This window comes from Muscardinus avellanarius (assembly GCF_963383645.1).
Source record: "Muscardinus avellanarius genome assembly, chromosome: 9".
Taxonomy (NCBI): Eukaryota; Metazoa; Chordata; class Mammalia; order Rodentia; family Gliridae; genus Muscardinus; species Muscardinus avellanarius.
Window position 1 is genome coordinate 43955098 of NC_137795.1, and position 23296 is coordinate 43978393.

Consider the following 23296-nt stretch of genomic DNA (forward strand, 5'->3'; position numbering starts at 1 on the left):
TTTGAAACAGGGTCTTGCAAGGCGGCCTAGAGTCTTGCTAAATGGCTTCAAACCTGCGATCCTCCTGTCTCAGCTTTCCAAGTACTGGTATTACAGGTGTGTGCCACCACCCCGTGCTAGATACGCTCTTGCAACTGCACATTCTCCAATAACAAAATCTATTAGTAACACTCTCAAATCATGGGTGTTTAAAGTTACCATCATTATCAATTGCTGGGAGGCACAAAAATAACTGGTATCACTAAAAATAGTTTGAAAACTTGTTTTTTAAAATTAAAATATGGTCATGCATCTCTAGGCAACAGTAACCATAACAAATAATCAATTGTATAACTATTCCAAACATATAATCATCTCCAGGTTGGCTACCAAATTATATAGTTAAAATGTGAGAAAATGAAATTCATTTTGTATGGATACTGGTGTATTTATCAAATTCTCAATCTTCTAAGGATCTAGAAGGCTTCCACAGCACCAAGTTTAATGCCATTTAGAGATCCATGTAGCTGGGGCATGGTGCGCTAACCTGTAATCCCAGCTACTTGGGAAGCTCTGAGGCAGGAGGATTACCAGTTTGATGCTAGCCTGGGCAACTAAGCCATAATCTCAAAATAAAATATGAGAGGGGGAAAAAGATGGGCTGTAGCTCAATGGTAGTGTTACTGGGCTCAATCCCCAGTACTTGTGTGGGTATGAGGGGAGGGGTTGTGCAATCTTATTTTAAAATTACAGATAACAGCCGGGCGTGGTGGCGCATGCTTGTAATCCCTGCGCTTGGGAGGCGGAGACAGGAGGATCGCACAGGTTCGAAGCCAGCCCCGCTGGCGTAAGAGACCCTGTTTCAAAAAATAGGTCTGGGAGTGTAGCCCGGAGGTAGAAGGGCTTCCAGGAACCCCAGTACCATCAATTAGAACGTGTACCCATTTGATTTTCCAATTTAAATTTTTCTTTTTTTTTTTTTTGCAGTACAGGAGATTGAACCCAGGGCAATTCTACCTCGAGCTACACTTTCAGCCCTATTTATTGTTGTTGTTATTATTATTATTATTGGTGGTGGTACTGGGGTTCCTGGAAACCCTTCTACCTCCGGGCTATACTCTCAGACCTATTTTTATATATTTTTTTGGGAAACGGGGTCTCTTAAGCCAGCAAAGGCTGGCTTCGAACCTGCACGATCCTCCTGTGTTAGCCTCCCAAGTGCAGGAATTACAATCGTGCACCACCATGCCTGGCAGCCCTATTTTTTATTTTTAAACAGGGTCTTAACCAAGTTGCAGAGGGTCTCACTAAGTAGCTGAGGCTGGCTGCAAGCCTGCAATCCTCCTGTTTTGGCCTCTCAAGTACTAGGATTACAAGTGTGCATCACCATGCCCGGCTCCAATTTGAATTTTTTAATGTAAACCTGAGTTTAATTCAATTTAGTTTCTTATTCCTTTTCATTTCCTATGCTGGCATTTGTTCTACCACTTCTCTGCTCTCATTTTTATTAAAAATGTATTTTTTGTTAACATAGATACTCGAGTCATACTTTCTTAGAATTAAAATAAAGTTTTATTTTAAAATGTTAAAAATATGATTCTTTTAGCCCTGCCTCCCACCCCACCAATCCATAACAAGATTCAGAGTAGAGTTTTTCAGTGTTTGGACCTAGGATGACCAGGATGCTTGAACTACTTGGGTTCTTCTTTAAAAGTGAACTTCAGAGTCCACTGTAACCGCTATTAAATCAGAATCTGCGAGGACAGGATCTGTTTCTTAATGCTCCCAGGGATTCTTTGTAATGAAGTTTGAAAGCTGCTGATTTAAAGTAAAAACCAAGATGTAGCCATGTATGGTTTCACTGTAAGTACAAAATAGAGTATATATTAAAATAATTTAGAAAGTCCTCTCAAATGCCATAATGGTCTGTAAGGAAATCTAAGACAGCAGAGGTGCTTGACAGAGCATTAAATATTTTTTTTTCTTGTCTTGAAGTTATCTTTTCCATCATGTACATTAAATGTTGATGGAAACACATATAGGGCGTTCCAAGTTCAAGAGCGATGTCAACCCAGTCCCAGATGCATTTAAGTGGAGTTTCTTCATACCCAGCAAACATGGCTGGGTTTGCTAAGAGTCCTCTTGCAACCATCACACCTACAAATGAAAGCATACCATATTTGTCCATACTCTAGGAACCCATGGTATTTAGTACAAACTCAACAAAGACTATTAAAGTATGATTGTAAGATTTCCCAATGCCTTTATTATGAGTCCATTTAATTCAATAAGACTATTTTGATACCTTTTGTAAACCAAAGAAGTTAAATGTATTTCTATAATTCTTTATTTTAAAAAGATTTCTATGTTAAAAATTAGTCTTTAGTTCTCTTTAAAATAAATCTAGATTGTTGTAAATTGCTTAAAGTTAGGTTCATCTGCATTCTCCCATCTAGCAATAGTTATCATAGGGCTTGGCTTGGGATGCCAATAACTTAGGATAATAAAACCAAATAGCAGTTCTGAGGTTCTTTTGGCTCTATGATCACTCTTGAGTTCATTAACTCTCATTCTGTTATAGATGCTTTATTTTACTATGTGGAAAATTTGAAAGACTCCTAACTGGTCTCTAGCTATGATAGTGGTAGGAAAGTAACCAAACTAATTTACCCTAGTTAAAATAATCTATTGTTTCTAAGAAGAGTTAACAGCATTTTATTTATTTATTTATTTTTTTTTTGTGGTACTGGGGATGGAACCCAGGGGCCTCTGGGCTACACTCCCAGACCTATTTTGTATTTTTTATTTGGAATCTCTTAAGCCAGCAAAGGCTGGCTTTGAACCTGTGCAATCCTCCTGTCTCAGCCTCCCAAGTGCGGGGAATACAAGCGTGCACCACCATGCCCGGCTCAGTTAACAGCATTTTAATAAATTGCTTAGCTTAAATCAGTATGATAGGAAAATATGGCTCAGTGCTAATGAAACATTACTTTTTTCCTAATTAAAAGACCAAAAAAGCCGAGCGTGGTGGTGCATGCTTGTAATCCCAGCGCTTGGGAGGCTGAGAAAGGAGAATTGCACAGGTTTGAAACCAGCCTCAGCTACTTAGTGAGGGTCTCAGCAACTTAGTGAGACCTTGTTTCCAAATAAAATATAAAATAGTTCGGGGGCGTAGCCTGGAGGTAGAGGCCCCTGGGTTTCATCCCTAAGACCACAAACAACAACAACAACAACAAAAACAAAAGTCCCAAATTTTTATCTTACCATTTGTCCCAGTAATCTGCCACACATTTTCTGCTTCTTTTAAGCTTCTGACATCTCCATTAGCAATTACAGGTATAGACATATTTTCCTTTATTATTTTAACGGCATCATAGTGGACTGGCTGATGTCTTTCTTCAACAGTTCTTCCATGGACTGTAATCCAGGAAACTCCTGTTGCTTCAGCCTTTCGACAAAGATCTACAGTTCTAGTAAGGTCATCATGGATCCTATAATTTCAAAATTACATCTATATATTCACAGCACATAAATCTTAAATACTAAGATTAACTGACTAGTTGAAATGTATTTCATACACTCTATTAATTTAGTTAGCTTGGCTATATCATATCACCTCATGACATTATGAGTCAGGTTTTGTTCAGGGATCAGTTTCCACCTAAGACCTCATATTTAGTTATTTCACCATTGGCAGGATGACAAATGAGTTATCTTACCTAATGCTTTTCCCTTTGGCTTTGTTAAATCAAAGAGCCATCAAAGTTCTGTTATAGATGACACTTAACCATTAAGCTCCAAGTTTTCATTTCTATACAAGGTAAATGGGACATAATGGGATAATATTTGATGTGCATTTCCCAGTCTCCAAGTGGAAGAACATAATAATTAATCTGAAATGTGTTTTTAACCTGTTACTAAAAAACTGACTCATAGTTTGCTGCAAAATTAAGTACAAATATATTTGTACTCTTGGTACCATTTTTAGCATTAAGGAGAACTTAAATAAAAAGAGAAAGTTTTTCAGGATTATAAATAAAAACTAGGGTATATTTTTGTTAACTAAATATCTTATTTCAACAATTCCATATAGTACCTACCAATTTATTTGGGACAGACTCTTATATCACCAGAGAAAATGAATATTCTTTTATTTCCTAAGTAATACATTATCTTGTCAATATATTAAAATATTGTCTTTACCGTATTTTAATAGACACTGAAAATTTGGGGTTTTCCACTTGGTTTCTTACTTGTTTCACCATGTCTTGAACAAGCTCTGGCTTGTTTATTAAGCAAGCTCCATAACCTTCTGCCATTGCCCACCTTTATAAAGCAAACACAGCAAGAAGTGAATGAAACTAAGCTTCTAGAAACATTGAGACTTAAGAGATCAGTGTATTTATCTAGTGATCAGGAATAAAGCAGATTTTTAAAATTCATGGACTCTCATTTCCAGATGCATCAATGAGACTAGAAAAACACATTCCCATACCCAAAAAACTCAGAGGAAATAGTTTTCATTGGCAAGTCAGAATGTTAAACTAGAATTCACTCAACCAAAACAGATTTAAGTATCTGTAATTAACTGCAATTACTTCAGGTTTTTTAAATTCCAAATTTGATGTTCATTGTACGTAACAAGATTTTATGAGTCTCAACAGTAGAGATTTTTAGCTTACAGCATTCCAACACCACTAAATAGCTTACTTAAATCTTCTAATGAGTATACAAATATTTCTAATCTGATCTGCACTTGGACTATGCCATACTTAAAACCTTGAGTTTATTCTTTGGACTCATTTTGAATTATTGACAGAAAACCTAATATAGTTCCAGCAGAGTAGGGATATGCCAGGTTAAGTACATCCTATCCAAACTGTTACTTAAACCCAACCAAGTAACTGATATAGAAAGAAAAAGTGAGTTTATAATACAGTATTTTTTTTTTTTTTGGCAGTACTAGGGATAGATCCCAAAAGCATTCTACCTCCGAGCTACACCCCCAGTTCTTATTTTTATTCTTTATTTTGAAACAGGCCTCACTAAGTAGCTGAGGATGTCTACGAACTGTGATCCTCCCGGTCTCAGCCTCCCAAATGCTGGGATTACAAACATTCATCACCACACCCAGCTATTAAGGTATTTTTATTTTATTTTATTTTATTTTATTTATTTTTGGTGGTACTGGGGTTCCTGGAAACCTTTCTACCTCTGGGCTTCACTCTCAAACACCCATTTTTAAAAATATTATTTGGAAACAGGGTCTCTTAAGCCAATGCGGCTGGCTTTGAACCTGCGCGATCCTCCTTGTCTCCGCCTCCCAAGCGCGGGGATTACAAGCGTGTGCCACCATGCCCGGCCTTAATAAGGTATTTTTTATTTTTTTTATATTTTACTTATTTTTTTGGTGGTACTAGGGGTGGAACCCAGAGGCTTTCTACCTCCGGGCTATACTCCCAGACCTTTTTTTATATTTTATTTGGAAACAGGGTTTCACTAAGTTGCTGAAAGCCTCACTAAGTAGCTGAGGCTGGCTTTGAACCTGCGCGATCCTCCTTGTCTCCGCCTCCCAAGCGCGGGGATTACAAGTGTGCGCCACCACGCCCGGCTTAATAAGGTATTTTTTAAAGGGCAATTAATTAGAAGAAAAGATGTGGCATTTCTCAAATCATAGGATCAGTTTTAAGAGCAAGCATATCTGTCATAACAGTAATAACACCTTAGGGATTTCTTGTAAACATTAGACTCTTATGGATGAGGTTCAAGGCAGATCCACAAAAAAATGCTAGAGATGAGGGAGACAAAATACTTGTCAAAGGTCTATACATTATTTTAGACATCATAAAGGTCTTGGAAGTTATGTTCCTAAATTTATATATGTTTTTCTTCATTTTTATCTACAGCTCTCCTGGTGATTTAAGTTTGTATCTTTGCTTTTTTTTTATTTTTGGAAACCTTGACAGATATTTTGCCATATTCCCATTTTTTTTCCTAATCGTTTTGCAAACGCTTCCAACTTCTTTGAGCTTTACCTCTGAGGGCAACCACAGTTAATGTCTATTCCATTCGCATAAGGACAGACTATACGAGCAGCATCAGATAAAAGTCTTGCATCATTTGCAGCAAACTGAACAATCAACGGGCAATCACCTGATAAAATGAATAGCCTGACATTAAAATCCACAGGAAGAAAACCACACACACACACGCACATGCACGCACACATGCATGTACGAACACAGAAACACAACCAGACTCATGCCTGGTTATGACCTCTTTTCTGTATTGGCTAAAACAGCAATAAATATTTTTAACATAAGCAGCATGTGTTCAAATAAGATAACATTATAAATGATTTAAGTATTTTAAATTAAAAGCAATTTATTAACTTCAAATAATACAAAATTTTATAAAATTCAAAGAACAAGTCTTCCAACACTTGAAGAATTGGATTGGCCCCTTTCCCAAACAGGGATGGGAATTAGATTACTGCATTGCAGGGTGATTTCATGTATACTTGTTACATGTAAATGAATGTGAATATTCTATATATAGTGTTATGCCTACTGCTCTTTTCCTAATGTATCTGGGAGATGTACGAAGATAAAATTTTTTTTAATGGCATACTTCACTGTATGGATGGACCATACATTATTACTACTTGTAGACTGCTTCTTTGTGGCTCTTCCAAGTAAAGCTGCAATAAGGATAGTCTTGCATACATGCTTTTTGTGAGTAAATCCATAGGGTAAGCTCCTAGAAGTATAATTGTTGAATAGACATTTAGCATTGACAGATATTACAAAATGATCTTCCAAGAGTTTACCAAAATAAATAACTATCAGTATGAATGAAGGTTCTTATATATATTTATTTATTTATTTATTTTATTTTATTTATTTATTTTTTTTTTGGTGTTACTGGGGTTCCTGGAAGCCCTTCTACTTCTGGGCTACACTCCCAGACCTATTTTTACATTTTTGTTTGGAAACAGGGTCTCCTAAGCCAGCGCGGGCGGCTGGCTTCGAACCTGCGCGATCCTCCTGTCTCTGCCTCCCAAGCGCGGGGATTACAAGCGTGCGCCACCACGCCCGGCGATATATATTTATTTATGACCGCTTTTCTTCTACTTTTTACACAATGTCCATGTGCAATTGTTAATTTTCCTTTTTATTGTCATTTGTATTTGTGTGTGTGTGTGTGTGTGTGTGTGTGTGTGTGTGTGTGTGTGTGTGGTACTGGGGTTCCTGGAAGCCCTTCTACCTCTGGGCTATATTCCCAGACCTATTCTATATTTTTATTTGGAAACAGAGTCTCTTAAGCCAGCGAGGCTGGCTTCGAACCAGCGCGATCCTCCTGTCTCCACCTCCCAAGCATGGGGATTACAAGCGTGCGCCACCACGCCCGGCTCATTTGTAGTTTTTAAAGCAAAGGAGCAGAGCATGGTGGTGCATGCTTGTAATCCCAGTACTTGGGAGGCGGATACAGAAGGATTGCAGATTTGTGGCCAGCCTCAGCTACACAGTGAGGCTCTCCACAAGTTAGACCCTGTTTTAAAATAAAGAATAAAAGAAGGCTGGGGGGTGTAGCACAGAGGTAGAATACCCCTGGGTTCAAACCCCAGCAACACACACACACCCACACAGAAAAAGCAAAGAAATTACCCTACTATCGATCAGTATTTTTCTAGTTCTTCATCTCTGTGTATATGTATGCACTTGCATACAAAACTTTACAAATTTTTTTTTTTTTTTTTTTTTTTTTGCAGTACTGGGGATGGAACCCAGTGGCATTCTAACTCCAAGCTATATCCTCATCTGTATTTTATTTTTTATTCTTTATTTTGAAACATGGTCTCACTGAGTTGTAAAGGGCCTCACTAGATAGTAGCTGAGGCTGTCTGTGAACTGCAATCCTCCTGTTTCAGTCTCCCAGATGCTGGATTACAAGCATGAGTCACCACACCCAGCTTTCAAAAGTTTACAATTTAATGTAGCCAAATATATTGAACTGTTCTAGACTTTCAGAACATATTTTTCTCATCTTTGGTTAGTGTTATAAACTTAAGATACATATATTTTAACATTACTACAGTCTTTTTGAGATGCCAGGAGTGGTGGTGCATGCCTGTGGTCCCAGTTCTTGGAAGGCTGAGATAGGATCAGGTTCAAGGACAGCCTCAGCAACATAGCAAGGCTCTCAGCAACCTAGAGACTCTGCTTCAAAAAAAAAAAAAAAAAAAAAAATAGGGCTGGGGGTATAGCTCAGATAAAGAATGACCCTGGGTTCAATCCTCACTACCCTCATGAAAAAATAATTTTTGGAGGACTACCTATATGAGATTGACTGAGTGTTTATAAAAACAAATATTTCTAGGCCCTACTCTAGTTGAATTGATTGAAGATTTCTATGGCAAACCACCGATTTACAGGATTTTAAGACAGTGCTACTCGCTTTGTACCTCAAGTCAGAAAATTTCAGTTTAACCACCATTTATTGGTCCCTCCCACTTTTGCCTTGAAACAGGGTCTCACTCTGTTGCCAAGGCTGGTCTTGGAACTTATGGGCTCAAGGGGTCTCCTACCTAAGGTTCCCAAGTTACGGGGGTTGTGACTACAGTCATGTGCTATCACACCTCGCTAAAATTTTAATTTCTGACAAATTAATGCTAATACTAATGCTCCAGGATCTGGGGATCACACCGAGAACCATTATTTTAGGTGATGAGAAGTCTAAGAAGGACTGTAAACAGGGAAGAGACATGATGAAGCTTATATTTTACATAGGTTACCCTGGACATTTTGAAGATAGTTTGGAATGGGATAAGACTTCAGGTAGTCAGACAGGAATCTATTTAATATTCCAGGAGAGAGGATGGAGGCCTTAAAAAGGGCTGACCTCACACTCTGATAGATCACTGATAGTTTATAGGGCTCTTGGTATTGTATAATTTGAAATAGATTTTTATTTATTTATTTATTTATTTTTTTTTTTTATTTTTTTGGTGGTACTGGGGTTCCTGGAAGCCCTGTTACCTCTGGGCTACACTCCCAGACCTATTTTCACATTTTTATTTGGAAACAGGGTCTCTTAAGCCAGTGCGTGCAGCTGGCTTCGAACCTGCACGATCCTCCTGTCTCTGCCTCCCAAGCGCGGGGATTACAAGCGTGCGCCACCACACCCGGCTGAAATAGATTTTTAATAAAAAATTTCTGCCTTATATTGTTTTTGATTAAAGTAGTTGAGTTTGTAAAAAATTTTGTTTGTTACAAAGTCAGCAAAATGTGGGTTTTACATACCTTGGTTTGTGGTAAATTCACTGTCTCTGGCTTTTATAGATCTGACAAAATCAGCGGCAACAATCATTGGTGTGTAACACAGATCACAACAGTATTTTCTTACTAGTGTTCTAAAAGCCAACCTGTGAGCACATAAAACTTTAATTATTCATTTAGAAAACACCATAATCATATATATTTATGTTTAATGATTAAGTATTAGGGAGAGTTCTGCCTATGGAAAGATGGAATAGATATGCTTTTCCCTATTTTTCCTACTAAGTATAACTAAAAACCCTGGGTATATAAAACAAACATAGGGAATTCTGAAAGGTTATGAAAAGAGAGCAAACAGGCTAATAACCCTGGGTCCTGAGAAATGAGAGGGTGGTGAGTTCCCTGGGTTTTCTTTTCACCTCAAATATTCCAGACTTAGGGTTGAAGAGGCTGGCCACTTGGAATTACTAGTAGGTGCAGGTGAAAGCAGCTCCGCAGAATCTTCCTTTAATCATAAGACTAGCAAGACACAAAACTTCTAGATAATGACAGCTGTATTCCAGCCAAGCCAAATACTAGAGAGAAAGCTATGGCCTCACCTCCACTAGCAAAGGTTGAATGGGGCACCTAGACATCTATCCTTCTGAGGCTCACAAGGTGCTACAACACCCCACTGTGGTGGTATTTTAGAAGGCCTGGTAGAAATCTCAGACTTTCATCCCTGCTGGCCAGTGAGGCCCCCTCTCAGCAGTATCATTGAAGATCACATGGTGGGGGTGGGGTGGGTTATAGACTTCCTTGCCTACTTGGCAGTCACAAGGAACCTTCCTCCTACCTGCAGGGAATGCTGAGCCCTAGTGGAGGGCTAGGACTTGCCCAGTAGTTAAGAGGCAGCTCCTACCAATGGGAACTGAACTCTCATCCCTGCCCAAAGTAACAAAGAGCCCACCATCTCCCAGATGTCAAAGGAAGCCAAGTGTAGAACCTAGATCTAATACTAACAAGTCACGAAGCAGTAACTCTTTCCGACCTTTCCCTGATTGAGTGGTATCAGGAAAAGCCAGTTACAACAGAAGAGTCAATATTCAAAATCAATCAGTGCAATATACCAGGCAAACATGCTAAAGAAGAAAAATCACATGATTGCATCAATTAATTAAGAAAAAGTACTTGAAAAAACATTCATGATAAAAAAATTCTCACGAAAACAAAATCAGAGTTTTGTAGATGACATGATCGTTTATGATAATCCCAAGGGATTTACAAAGGAAATCAACGAGTTCAATGACTTTTCATGATAATAAGATCAAAACATAAAAATCACTTGTATTTCTGAATACTGGCCACAAACACATGGATAATTAAAAATACAATACTAAGCTGAGCGTGGTGATGCATGCTTGTAATCCCAGCGCTTGGGAGGCTGAGATAGGAGGATCTCACAGGTTCAAAGCCAACCTCAGCTACTTAGTGAAGCTCTCAGCAACTTAGTGAGAGACTGTTTCCAAATTAAGTAAAAAAAATAGGTCTAGGAATATAGCCCGGAGGTAGAAAAGCCCTTGGTTCCACCCCCAGTACCACCAAAAAAAGAAAAAAATGTACAATATTAAGCCTGGTAAAATGACACATGCCTAATGATAATCCCTGTACTTGCTGAAATGATTGAGGTTCGAGGCCAACATGCTGTAACTTGGTGAGATACTGTTTAAAAAGAAATTGAAAAAGGGCTGGAAATGTAGGTAGAACTTCCTTAGGTTCAGTCCCCACTATCACCACTCCCCAAAATAAAAACCAAAGAACAATATCCCCTCATACTACATATAATTGCTAAAAAAAAAAAAAAAAAAAAAAAAAAAAAAGAGTATGAGTCTTACAAAACAGTACAGAACTTCCATGCTGAAAAGCATACAATTCTGATGAAGGAAATGAAAGATAGCCTATATCAATGGAAAGAAGTATTGTTTGTGGATTGAGATAGAGCTAGGACGTCAATTCTCCCCAAACTGACATATAGGTCCCACTCAATCCTTATGGAAATACCAGCAAAATTTTTTGCACATATATACAATGTCATTCTAAAGTTATTTGGGAAGCAAAGGAACTAGAATTGCTAAGACAATTTGTTTCGGGTTTTTTTTTGGTGGTACTGGGGATGGAACCCAGAGGCTTTCTCCCTCCGGGCTATACTCCTAGATCTGTTTTATATTTTATTTGGAAACATAGCCTCACTAAGTAAGCTGAGGCTGGCTTTGAACCTGTGTGAGTGCAAGCCTGTGCCACCACGCCTGACAACAATTTGTTTCCTTTTTTAAAAAAGAAATTGGTGTATTATAATTATACATAATAGCGGGTTGCTTAAACATTTTGAAAAAGAAAAAGTAGGAGGTAACAGTTCCTTGATTTTTAAGACTTATTTAGCTATAGTCTATACACTGGTACTGGTGGAGATATAGACACATAAGCCAGTGGAACAAAATGCTGATTTTTGACAGAGAGGTAGAACTAATTCAATAGAGAAAAGATAAGCTTTTCAACAAATAGGGATGGAGCCACTGAACACTCATAGGCAAAAAAAAAAAGTAAACCTCCACCTGATTATCACATTTATACAAATATTAGTTCAATTGTTCATGGTCCTAAATGTGAAACATAAAACTTAAAAAACTGGTGTAGTGGCTCATGTGTGCAACCTAGTACTTAGGAGGCTGAGATAGGAAGACTGCAGGTTTGAGAACAGCCTTCACAATTTAGTGAGACCCTGTTTCAAAATAAAAAACAGGGCTGGTAGTGTAGCTCAGAGTTGAATGTTCATGGGTTCAATTCTGAGTGCCAAACAAAACAAAAAAATCGTAGGAGAAAATCTTCAGGATCTTGAGCTACACAAAGAGTTTTTAAACTTGACACCAAAAGCACAATTTGCACAAGGAAAAATATCAATAAAATGAACTTCATTACTCAGACAAACACCCTCTTAAAGGATAAGATGAATACTTAGAGAAAATATTTGCAAATATATGGCTGACAAGTAGCATCTGGAATTATACCTCAACACACATTTGAAAAAAAAAACCTGATTTAAAAATGAGCAAAATATTTGATTAGACATTTCTACAATGAAATGTCTAATGGCTACACATGGCTAATAATTATTATAAAATGCCCAACATAACTTACCATTAGGGAAATGCAAATCAAAACCACAATGAGATCCATTTCATACCCAGTAAGATGGGTACAATAATTTTTTTTTTTTGGTGGTATTGGGGTTCCTGGAAGCCCTTCTACCTCTGGGCTACACTCCCAGACCTATTTTTACATTTTTATTTGGAAACAGGGTCTCCTAAGCTAGCGCGCGCGGCTGGCTTCGAACCTGGGCGATCCTTCTGTCTCTGCCTCCCAAGTGCGGGGATTACAAGTGTGCGCCACCACGCCCGGCTACAATAATTTTTTAATACCCCAGAAAATAGCAAGTATTGGCAAGGATGTGGAGATACTGAGACTCGTGTACTGCTGATGAGGAGGTAAAATGGCATAGCCTCTATGACAAATTGTATAGAGGTTCCTTAGAAAATTAAACAGAGATTTGATCCAGCAATTCCACTGCTGAGCATATAACCCAAAAGAACTGAAAGCAGGGTCTCAAAGAGATATTTATCCACTCATGCTCATAGCAGCATTATCTGCAATTGCTAAAAGATGGTAGCAATCCAACTGACTATAAATAGATGAATGGGTAAACAAGACATACATTTATATAGACATACACATACACAATGGATTATTCAGTCTTACAAAAGGAAAAGCCTGGTGTCTGCTATAATATGGATGAACCTTGAAAACATGCTAGGTGAAACAAGCTAGTCTCAGAAAGACAAATTACCTATATGATTCTACTTAGGATTATAATTCTACCTCGGTACCTCATGTAAGTGGAATTATATAGTATTCACAGAGAAAGCAGAATAATGGTTGACAGGTACAGAAAAATGAGGGGAATGGAGAGTTACTGCTTAAAGTGGATATAGTTTCAGTTTTGTAAGATGAAGTGAGTTTTAGAGATCATATATATAGTGCTGAGTGCAATTAACACTACTGAAACACAAGAATAACTGAGCTAGGTGTGGTGGCACACGCTTGTAATCCCAGCATTTGGGAGGCTGAGAGAGGAGGATCACAGTATGTGGACAGCCTCAGCTACTACTTAGTGAGGCCTTTTGCAACTCAGTGAGACCCTACTTGTAATTCCCGCTCTTAGGAGCTGAGATAGGAGGATCACGCAGGTTCGAAGCCAGCCTCAGCTGTCTTAAGAGACTGTTTCCAAATAAAATATAAAATAGGTCTGGGAGTGTAGCCTGGAGATAGAAGGCCCCTGGGTTCCATCCCCAATACTACCAAAAAATAAATAAATAAATAAATAAAATCAAAATAAATAAAAAATTGGGTTGGGGTGTAGCTTGGAGGTAAGAATGCCCTGGATTCCATTCCCAGTACTGCAAAAAAAAAAAAAAAAAAAAAATTGAGATGTAAATATTGTTACATGTATTTTTTTTTTAAAGAATTATAAAAGCCCCAATAGAGAAACAAAGCAATCAATCTAGTTAGAATATGGGCAAAAGACAAAGAAACACGTTCCTGCCAGTCGTGGTGGTGCATGCTTGTAATCTCCGCGCTTGGGAGGCGGACAGGAGGATCGTGTAGTTTCACGAGATGCAAATTAAAACCACAGTGAGGTATTAAAATGGTGCCGTGATCAAAAGTTCATGAAAACGAGAAACTGGATGTCTTATATGTTGTTAGGTGAAAGTATAAAATGGTATTGCTAATCTAGAAAATATGGCAGTTTACATACAATTACCTTGTGACCCAGCATCTCATTCCTGTGCATTTTTACCCAGCATCTCATTCCTGTGCATTTTTATTCACCAAAAACCCTGCATATTAATATTTATATCCTTCAGTATCCACAATACCTTATAGGTGGGAATTACCACCACCACCATTTTTTATAAATACAAAAAAATGAAGCTTAGAGAGATTGTTTACTCAGTACTACACATATATTAGACCATGATTCCAAAACTAGGAGTTTGAAGTGGCCATGTATTGGTTGGTCTTTCAGTAGTTTAAAAAGGCCAGAACATGAAAGAAAACTAGATGTTGTTTCATTAACCATTTAACAAAACTTACTTTGAATATCGAACCATGGGGGCACAGACTTTCACCAGTTGCCCAGAATGAAGCATTTCTATTGGATCTTTTTTTCTTTCTTGCCATATTGTGGTTTGTATGGAATCACTCTTCATGAATATAGATTTGTTTTAAATCTGAAAGACAATCAGTTTTCTCCATGAAATCCCATCTTTCTAACAATTTCAATTGCCAATAATATTTACTTTTTATCAGGCTTGTTTTAGCTTTTCATATTATTAAAAAGGATACCAAATAAGCCGGGTGTGGTGGCGCACGCTTGAAATCCCAGCATTTGGGAGGCTGAGACCGGAGGATCGAGATTCGTAGACAGCCTCAGCTACTTAGTGAGACCCTCTGCAACTCAGTGAGACCTGGTTTCAAAATAAAGAATAAAAAATAGGGCAGGGGGTGTAGATCGGAGGTCGAATGCCCCTGGGTTCCATCTCCAAACCCGCAAAAAAAAAAAAAGATACCAAATAATTCTGCGTCTACTTACAAATAAGTGTTGAAAACTAAAAAACAGTAGAAAGTCAAGATGTCGAAAACCACAAGATTTCTTCCTAATATTAGTTTTTCATATTACATTTAACTTTCCCTTTTTTTTTGGTATTAATAAACCAAGAAATATGAATAATGTCTTAAGTAATACCATGTATGATGACTGTCACTTTGGAATATCTTGTTTCATTCAGAAAAGTTAAAAGGCATTATAGAACAACTTAAAATAGTGTTTCAAAACACATACTGAAGATGGTTGTGGTAGCAAACACTTGTAATCCCAATACTTGGGAGGCTGAGACAGGAGGATCACAGGTTTACAGCAGGCTCAGCTACATAGTGAGGCCTTCCTCAACTTAGTTAGACCCTGTTTCAAAATAAAGAATAAAAATAGGGCTGGAGTGTAACTCAGAGGTAGAATGCCCTTGGGTTCAATCCTAAGTAACTTGAAAAAACAAAAACAAAAACCCTGACCTTTTTTTTCTTTATTGTGAATCAGAAGGCCAATACATCTTTATTAATTTTAAAAATTTATATGTGGTATTACCAACAAAAAATTCAATTATAATCACAAATTGTAATAGTAAGCTATTTTTTACTCAGATGAACATGTAATGAAATTATGTTCCTAAGTATTTTATATTATACTGTACTTAAAATTCTATCATTGTATAGTGTTCGCTGCTTTTCATATTTCTGCTTGTCATAGTAACTTAGATAAAAGCTAACTTTGCAAAGATCTAATGACCCCAAATTGAGTCTTTAATCTTAGGTAATAAATTACAATTAAAACATGGCCAAGATACTTAAGGATAACTTTTCTTGCAAAAAAAAAAAAAAAAAAACCATAGAAGCGCCAACATTTAAGTAACGGAGGAAAAGGGGAGCGCAATGGAGACAGACAGACCAACTTTGGAGCTTCAGACAGGTATATTCAGATGAATATACCCGAACACTGACATTCAAAATACCACCAGAGAAGAGAGTATTAAAAGGAGGAGGGAATGAGCATCTTAAATAAATCAGAAAAATAAGGTGAAGACTAATGTCCAGTGGCAAATAAGTCATCAGTGATTTTAACCAGAATTGTTTCACTCTTTCTTGTAGTCACAGTAAAGAGCACATAAAAGGTCATACCCAAAATGTATTCTTAGAATAAGTCAGTAGCTTTCAACCTTGATTGTACAGTAGAGTCACCTGGGAGCCTTTAAGAATTAAGATGCTCATAAACCAATTAAACCAGAATCTCGGGGCTTAACAGGATGTAAGCAGCATTTGGGAGATTGAGAAAACAGGATCGCAGGTTCTTGGGAACCACCTCAGCATGTAGTTAAAGCTCTCAGCAACCTAGTGAGACTGTTTCAAAGAAGAGAAAGAAAATGGCTGGGGGTGTGGCTTGGAGGTAGAATGTTCCTGGGTTCAATTACCAACAACACACACACACACTCTCCGGGTGAGTTCAATATGCAGCCATCAACCATGGTAGATACACTCATTGGCTTCTACTTTTCCTATTAACTCTCTCCTTTAGAATATAAATTGAGTCATATTTTGTAAACTTATGGTGCTATATATAGAAGGGGCTGACAACTTTTATTGTATGAATTGTAGGAACTCTCAAATCTTCTAATATAAAAAAGCTAAGAAGGAATAAAAAAGTATTTGTCATTAAGTGTTATTAAAAAAAATACTTTGGCGCAAGAACCCCAGTGTCAGTACGAGCACGCTGCTTTGGCAATTCACTTGACTTCCACTCAGAACAACGAATCCAATGGCCTCACAAATGAGATCAAACAAATTACACCAGGGAAAACCTGAGAGTGAAGCAGACTGCAGCGTCGCACGAAACTTGCTCACCTGAGTTGTATTACGAGTGTTAAACGCTTTCTTATTAGGTACTTAGAACAGTATTTAGTAAGTCTTCTCCCCACGCTTTTCCCGCCTGCTTTTACACCTGGATTGCCAATCAAGGGGCCAAACAGGTAAAGCTGGGGCGCAGCCGACGGCCCCCTGCGAGTGTGCCGGGCCTGCGCCCTCCACGCTGCTCTGCGCCCCCGAGCCGCCAGACCCCGGCCCTTGGCTTTAATACTTGCTCTCTCTCTTTCTGACAACGCGGCGGCCTCGTCCGGGCGCCCACCTCCTCCGGGGCCTGGGGAGGGACGCGGGCCCGGGACGCCGCGCGCACAGGTGCCGCCCGCCCCGCAGGGTCCTTAGGCCCGCGACAGCCGGGCGGGCGGACCGGGCGGGCGGCGCCGGCATTTGACGTCACTGCCCGGGCGGGGCGGGGCGGCGCCTCGCTGACGCCAGCAACCCGGCACCTGCCAACATGGAAGGTGGCGACGGCGGCGTGGCCGCGGCCGGCCTCGGCGATCTGGGGTCGGGAGCCGCTGCGGCGACGGTGCGGGAGCTTCTGCAGGACGGTAAGGAGCCGGGGTCAGGCCGGGCGGCAGGGCTGGGCGCTGCCCTGCTCCGGGCCCGGGCCGAGCTGGCGGACTCAACCCGGAGCTCTGCACAAAGTTTTCCTGTCTCGACGTGACCACTCCCCTCCGCCCGGCCCCCTGGCGTCCGAGAGCTGCCCTGGCTTACCTGGTTCCTCCGGAATTCGTTCCTCCGCTTTCTGTCCGGTGTCTCGGGGACATCTGATTTCTGGTTGCTTCTCTTTTTCTCCCGATCGCCCATGCCCTCAAGTTCCAGGACCCCGACACCCGTGGCCAGGGTGGCAGCCACCATCTGCCACACTAGATTTTGATCAAAGGGGCGCTCGAGCCCAGGACAGAAGTCAGACGCTTCCTCAAAGAGGGTCTCCTTTTAGATTAGAATTGGATACGTTCAATTCTTGGTCTACACAGATGTTCCCTCTTGCAGGCGTGTGTACTTCTTTTAACAGGCGGTTATTTATAATTCGATATGAGGAGGGTTCAGAGTTTTCGTTCAAACTGAATTATTCGTTTGTGTCGAATACAGTGTTAGGTTTACTGATAGTCTGGAAGAGAAGTTGCCCCCCAGAACTTAAGTAGCATACTTGAAAAGTACGTTCAGTTGTATTAGTCCAGTTAACATGTTCCCGGTATCTTAAACTTCAAAATAAAGTTCAAATTTCCAAGGGTAAACATAAGGCTCTTTCACTTGTTTTCATTCCCCTCCACTAGACATCACATTCTGTTTTGAATTAAAATAATTTCTATACTTGCCTAAATTGTGTTTGTTTTATTGTAAACCACCCTTTTATTGCACAATGCTAATAGCAATATCTTGCAAACAGTAGATGCAGAATAAATGTTTTTAAAATTGAACATCGCCATCAGCATATGCACCTGTGTAGATCAAAGTGGGTTATAAGACTGAAAATAAAGGTCTAAATTACTGTTTTTTCATTGAGTTTTTTATTGACTTGACTGCTTGCCTTAATGGGAATTTATATACTTTTTTCTAAACTAATGATTTATTTATTTATGGTACTGGGGGTGGAACCCAGAGGCTTTTCTACCTCCGGGCTATACTCCCAGACCTATTTTTATACTTTATTTGGAAACAGGGTCTCACTAAGTTGCTGAGAGCCTCACTAAGTAGCTGAGGCTGGCTTTGAACCTGTGCGATCCTCCTGTCTCAGCCTCCCAAGCGCTGGCATTACAAGCGTGCGCCACCACTACCGGCTAAACTAATGATATTTTTAGAACAAGGTTGTACTGGATCTTAAAGGTTAGGGTCCCATCTTTGTATCTATTTTTTGGTGGTACTAGGGATTGAATCTAGAGGTGTTCTACCTCCCAGGCACACTCCCAGCCCTATGTATTTTTTTTTTTTTGTTGTTGTTGTTCATTTATTTTTGAAACAGCCCACAAAGTTGCTGAAGGTCTTGCTAAGTTGCTGAGGCTGGCCTCAAACCTGTGATCCTCATGTCTCAGCCTCCTAAGTACTGGGATTATAGGTATGCACTGCCATGCCAGCAACAATTTTGCATTTTAAATTTCATCTAACCAATTTTCTAACTCTACACACACACACACACACACACACACACACACACACACACACTTTCCACTTAAGTAGCTCACCATCTTGTAGGCAATATAATTTTCTAGAGCCATAAAGGTGGACACTATAATAAAATCTTATAATGGTTGTAGCAGTGTTGTTTTTGAAGTAAAGCATTAATGTAGAGGGCTTAGGGGTTGGATGGGGAGCTTCGGGAAAGCCTTTTTAGGTGGAATTAGTTTTGAAGTATAACTAGGATGTCCCCAGGTGAATGAGTGAAAGAAACAACACATCCTGAACAATGAATATGTTTCAGTAGGATGTGTTCCAGGAATTACAATCAGTTTTTGAAGAGTAAATAGTTGTCAATTATGCCTTCTATATTTTTCAGTTTAAATCTCTTTGCTGTTCTCCACAGTGATTATTTAAATCTTCTTTGCCCTTTACAAATCTCTTCAAGCTCAACAAATGAATTTCAACTTGCCTATAAAAATAGAATCCATCAGATGTGAACTTTTTCATCAGATATTTTAACAGACTAAAGCTAAAACCAACTTTTTTTTTTTAACCTTGCCTTTTCATGCACAGCAGAAGTGAAGTCTTTGCTTCTTCGTAGGGACAGTCCCTCCTGTTGGGCTCTGGATTTTCTTCCTGTCTCCTCAGTAATCTAGTTCCTCCCACTCTGTGCTATTAAAATCACTTTGCCAGCCGGGCGTGGTGGCTCACACTTGTAATCCCTGCGCTTGGGAGGCTGAGACAGGAGGATCACACAGGTTCGAAGCCAGCCTCAGCTACTGAGTGAGGCTCTCTGCAACTTAGTGAGACCCTGTTTCCAAATAAAGTATAAAATGGGTCTGGGAATATAGCCCGGAGGAAGAAAGCCTCTGGGTTCCACCTCTAGCAGCACCAAAAAAAAAAAAAAAAAAAAAATCACTTTGCCAAGAGCCAGGTGCTGTGGTACATGCCTGTAATCTCAGTACTTGGGAGGCTGAGACAGATTGCAGGTTCAAGGTCAGCATGCAATAACTTGGTGGGATCATGCTTCAAAATAAAAAAATAAGATAGAGCTAGGGGAGCCGGCTGTGGTGGCGCATGCTTGTCATCCCAGCATTCTGGAGGCTAAGACCGGACAACCTCAGCTACTTAGCGAGGTCCTGTGCAACTTAGACCCTGTTTCAAAGTAAAGAATAAAAAATAGGGCAGGGGGTGTAGCTCAGAGAGGTCCAGTGCCCCTGGGTTCCATCTCCAGACACTCAAAAAAAAAAAAAAAAAAAAAAACTGGGAGTGTACCGAGAATACTTCTCAGTTCAATCCCAGTACACACACACACACACACACACACACACACACACACCCCATCAAAGTTTTCTGGGGATAAGTCAAATGAACGCTTTTGATCTTCATTTGAACTTGTAAAGTATTTGACCTACTTTCTTGAAATAATTTCTTCATGTGGCTTATGGGTTCTGTGCTTTTTTAAAAAACTCCAATTCTTCAGGTGCTCATTTCCAATTTTCTGTAGATGCTTGTCAGTTCAATTTGCCCTGATTTCAGTGGTCTCCCTCCCATCTGATCTATAACATACCTGAAGAATTAAGCATTTTCATCAGTAGCTGTGACACTCTATGTCGAGGATTTGCCTGTGACAGAGGAGAGTATTGATAGGGTTGGCGAACAGATGCACAGTTTGAAAATTAGTGAAGTGTTTCTGATGTGCCTCCTATGGGAATGAGGAAATCATCAAAGACAGGCATTATGTGACTTATCTCTCTAAGTAATGTCAGTCTTTAAATGCTAAAGCCAGGTGTCAGTACTCTACCTTCATTGTGCGCGATCTTTTGGAGGCCTTTGATATTGCTGACAACTTTAAACTGTTGCTTCTTTTGCCTTTAGCCATTCTTTTCTGTTTTTTTTTTCCTTCTTTCTGAGTGTGTGTGTGTGTGTGTGTGTGTGTGTGTGTGTGTGTGTGTGTGTGTGTTCCTGGGGATTGAACTTGGGAAATTCTATCTCTAAGCTATATCCCCTGTCCTATTTTATTTTATTTTTTTAGGTGTCAAAACTGCCAGTAGCTTTATTTTTAAAATTTTTTTCCAGAGTCCAAACCCCTTCTATTTTTAATTTTAATTTTTTGGTGGTACTGGAGGTGGAACCCAGATACTTTTTACCTCCAGGCTATACTCCCAGACCTATTTTATATTTTATTTTGAAACAGGGTCTCACTAAGTAGCTGAGGCTGGCTTTGAACCTGTGCAATCCTCCTGTCTCAGCCTCCCAAGCGTGGGGATTACAAGTGTGTGCCACCACGCCCGGCTCCCTTTTATTTTTTTAAATTTTTTATTGGTACATTGTAGTCATACATCTTAATGGAGTACAAGGTAGTAGAAGTATACATGCACACATCATTTATTTAGCCTTTCCCCACTTCTCACCCTATTCCTTCTCCCTTCCCTGCTTCTCATGTTGGCTTAGTGATTGACTTTAATATGTTTGTGAATGTATGTCATGTACCTCTCCTCCACCCCCCATCCCCTTCAGTTAGGTTGCCTTATTTGCTCTCCTTCTTCATCTAGAATTCCTCCTATGACCCTTTTTCTCCCTAGCTTTCACATATTAGGGAGAATATCCAATTTCTTACTTTTTGTGACTGACTAATCTCACATAGCATAATGTTCTCCAGTTCCATCTTTTTCCCTGCAAATGACATAATTTTGTTTTTTATGGCTAAGTAAAATTTCATTGTGCACATATCTTAGTTTTGTAATCCATTCATCTGTTGATGGGCATCTTGGCTGGTTCCATAGTTTGACAATTGTGAATTGTGCAACTATGAACATAAATATGCATGCATTAGTTTGGTAGCTTGGTTTCCATTCTTTTGGGTAGATACCCAGAAGTAGTATTGCTAGATCATATGGTAGGTTTGTTCCTTTTTTTCAGAGGATCCTCCATAGCATTTTTGAAAGTGGTTGCATACATTTGCAATCCTACTGACAGTGTATTAGAATTCCCACTTCTCCACATCCTTGCCTATGTTTTATTATGAAACAGGCTTGCTGAGTTACTGAGGTTGGCCTCACACCTGCAGTCCTCTATCTCAGCCTCCTAAGTACTGGAATTACAGGCATGCGGCACAGCACCTGGCTCTGGTTGCTTTTATTTTCTTTATCCACCTCTAAATTTTCAATGTTCCCTTGGTTTCTAAACCTTATTTTTCCCATTCCCTCTTCGTGTGTGTGTGTGTGTGTGTGTGTGTGTGTGTGTGTGTGTGTGTTCAGACTTTTTTAAAAAAAATCATCTCTTTTTTCTGTGTGTGTGGTTTCATTGTGGTCTTTACCTCTCTTCTAAACTATAGAACTATATTTTCAACTGTCTACTGGGATTTCTGTCTTGATTATGACAAGTAGTACTAATTCTGTGTATGAAAATCTACAGGACACATAGTGTAATCTCTACCTATGGAAAAAAATGAGGTAATTTTTTTTTTTTTTACTCTCCTAATCTTTTTCTCTGGTAGTCTGTCTTCACTTATTATATGTTAAAGCATGCTTGTTTCTCATGTAGATTGAGTTGAATGCAGGAGTTTGTTCATGATCATCTTGGCATATTTAATGCCTAGTGATCTACTTAATGCAAAACTGAATTCCATATATCAGTTACTTAATCAAGAAACTTGGGAATTGTCCTTGACTTGTTTTACTTAATCGCCCATTTTAAGCATGTCGCTAAGTCCTACACATTATGCTGATTATTTCCCAAATTTATCACTTCCTTGATATTCTTAGTTACACTGTCTTATGTAGGCCTTTGTTATGTCACTTGGGCTGTTAACATAGTACTATACTTTATTGGCCTCTTGGGCTATACTCCATGCTTGTGCTGGTTGTACCAGCTTTCTGGGAAAATAGAAAAAGTTCTCATTTTCTAGTATTTGCTTATTTTCATGGTGCAAATCCTCTTCTCATGATCGATTTTAAGACACCTACCTATGATGTCAGCTGGCTCACAGAATTCCTGAAAATATAACATTTTACTGCCAAAAGCCAATAAAAGCCAATTCCAGCATACTGTTGTGTGACTAATCTCTTTTTAGTCATTTTCCATACCACTGCCAAAGTGATTGTTCTAGAACATAAAGCTGACAGTGTTCATTCTTGACTTTAAAAACCTTAAATCATATATGATTTGAGTATTTTGTTTTTTTCTTTTTGTGGGTCTGGGGATGGAATCCAGGGGCATTCAACCTCTGAGCTACACCCCCTGCCCTATTTTTAATTCTTTATTTTAAAACAGGGTCTCACGAGTAGCCGAGGCTGTCCATGAACCTCAGTCCTCCGGTCTCAGCCTCCCGAATGCTGGGATTCCAAGTGTGCGCCACC

General features: G+C 39.2%; 2 protein-coding genes across 9 annotated transcripts in view; one reads left to right on the plus strand and one right to left on the minus strand.

Annotated features, from left to right (window-relative positions):
* Window positions 1–1888: 1888 nt before the first annotated feature.
* DUS4L (dihydrouridine synthase 4 like) lies at window positions 1889–14560 on the minus strand (the record flags this gene model as incomplete). The annotated part of the gene is made up of 6 exons (XM_080701475.1): window positions 1889–2136; window positions 3244–3470; window positions 4183–4305; window positions 6015–6132; window positions 9282–9403; window positions 14445–14560. 6 exons carry the CDS (start codon window positions 14558–14560, stop codon window positions 1889–1891), a joined length of 954 nt encoding a protein of 317 aa, XP_080557601.1.
* Window positions 14561–17247: 2687 nt separating this feature from the next.
* The window catches only part of COG5 (component of oligomeric golgi complex 5), a gene marked incomplete at both ends in the record, with an annotated part of 279247 nt that continues 273198 nt past the window's right edge, over window positions 17248–23296 (plus strand). For 7 of the 8 annotated variants that reach the window (XM_080701108.1, XM_080701109.1, XM_080701105.1 and 4 more), the window contains one exon: window positions 17272–17365. In XM_080701108.1, coding sequence (XP_080557234.1) covers window positions 17272–17365 — 94 coding nt within the window. Of the gene's footprint in view, window positions 17366–23296 lie in introns of all 8 variants that reach the window. The other variant, XM_080701111.1, reaches the window with a different exon arrangement.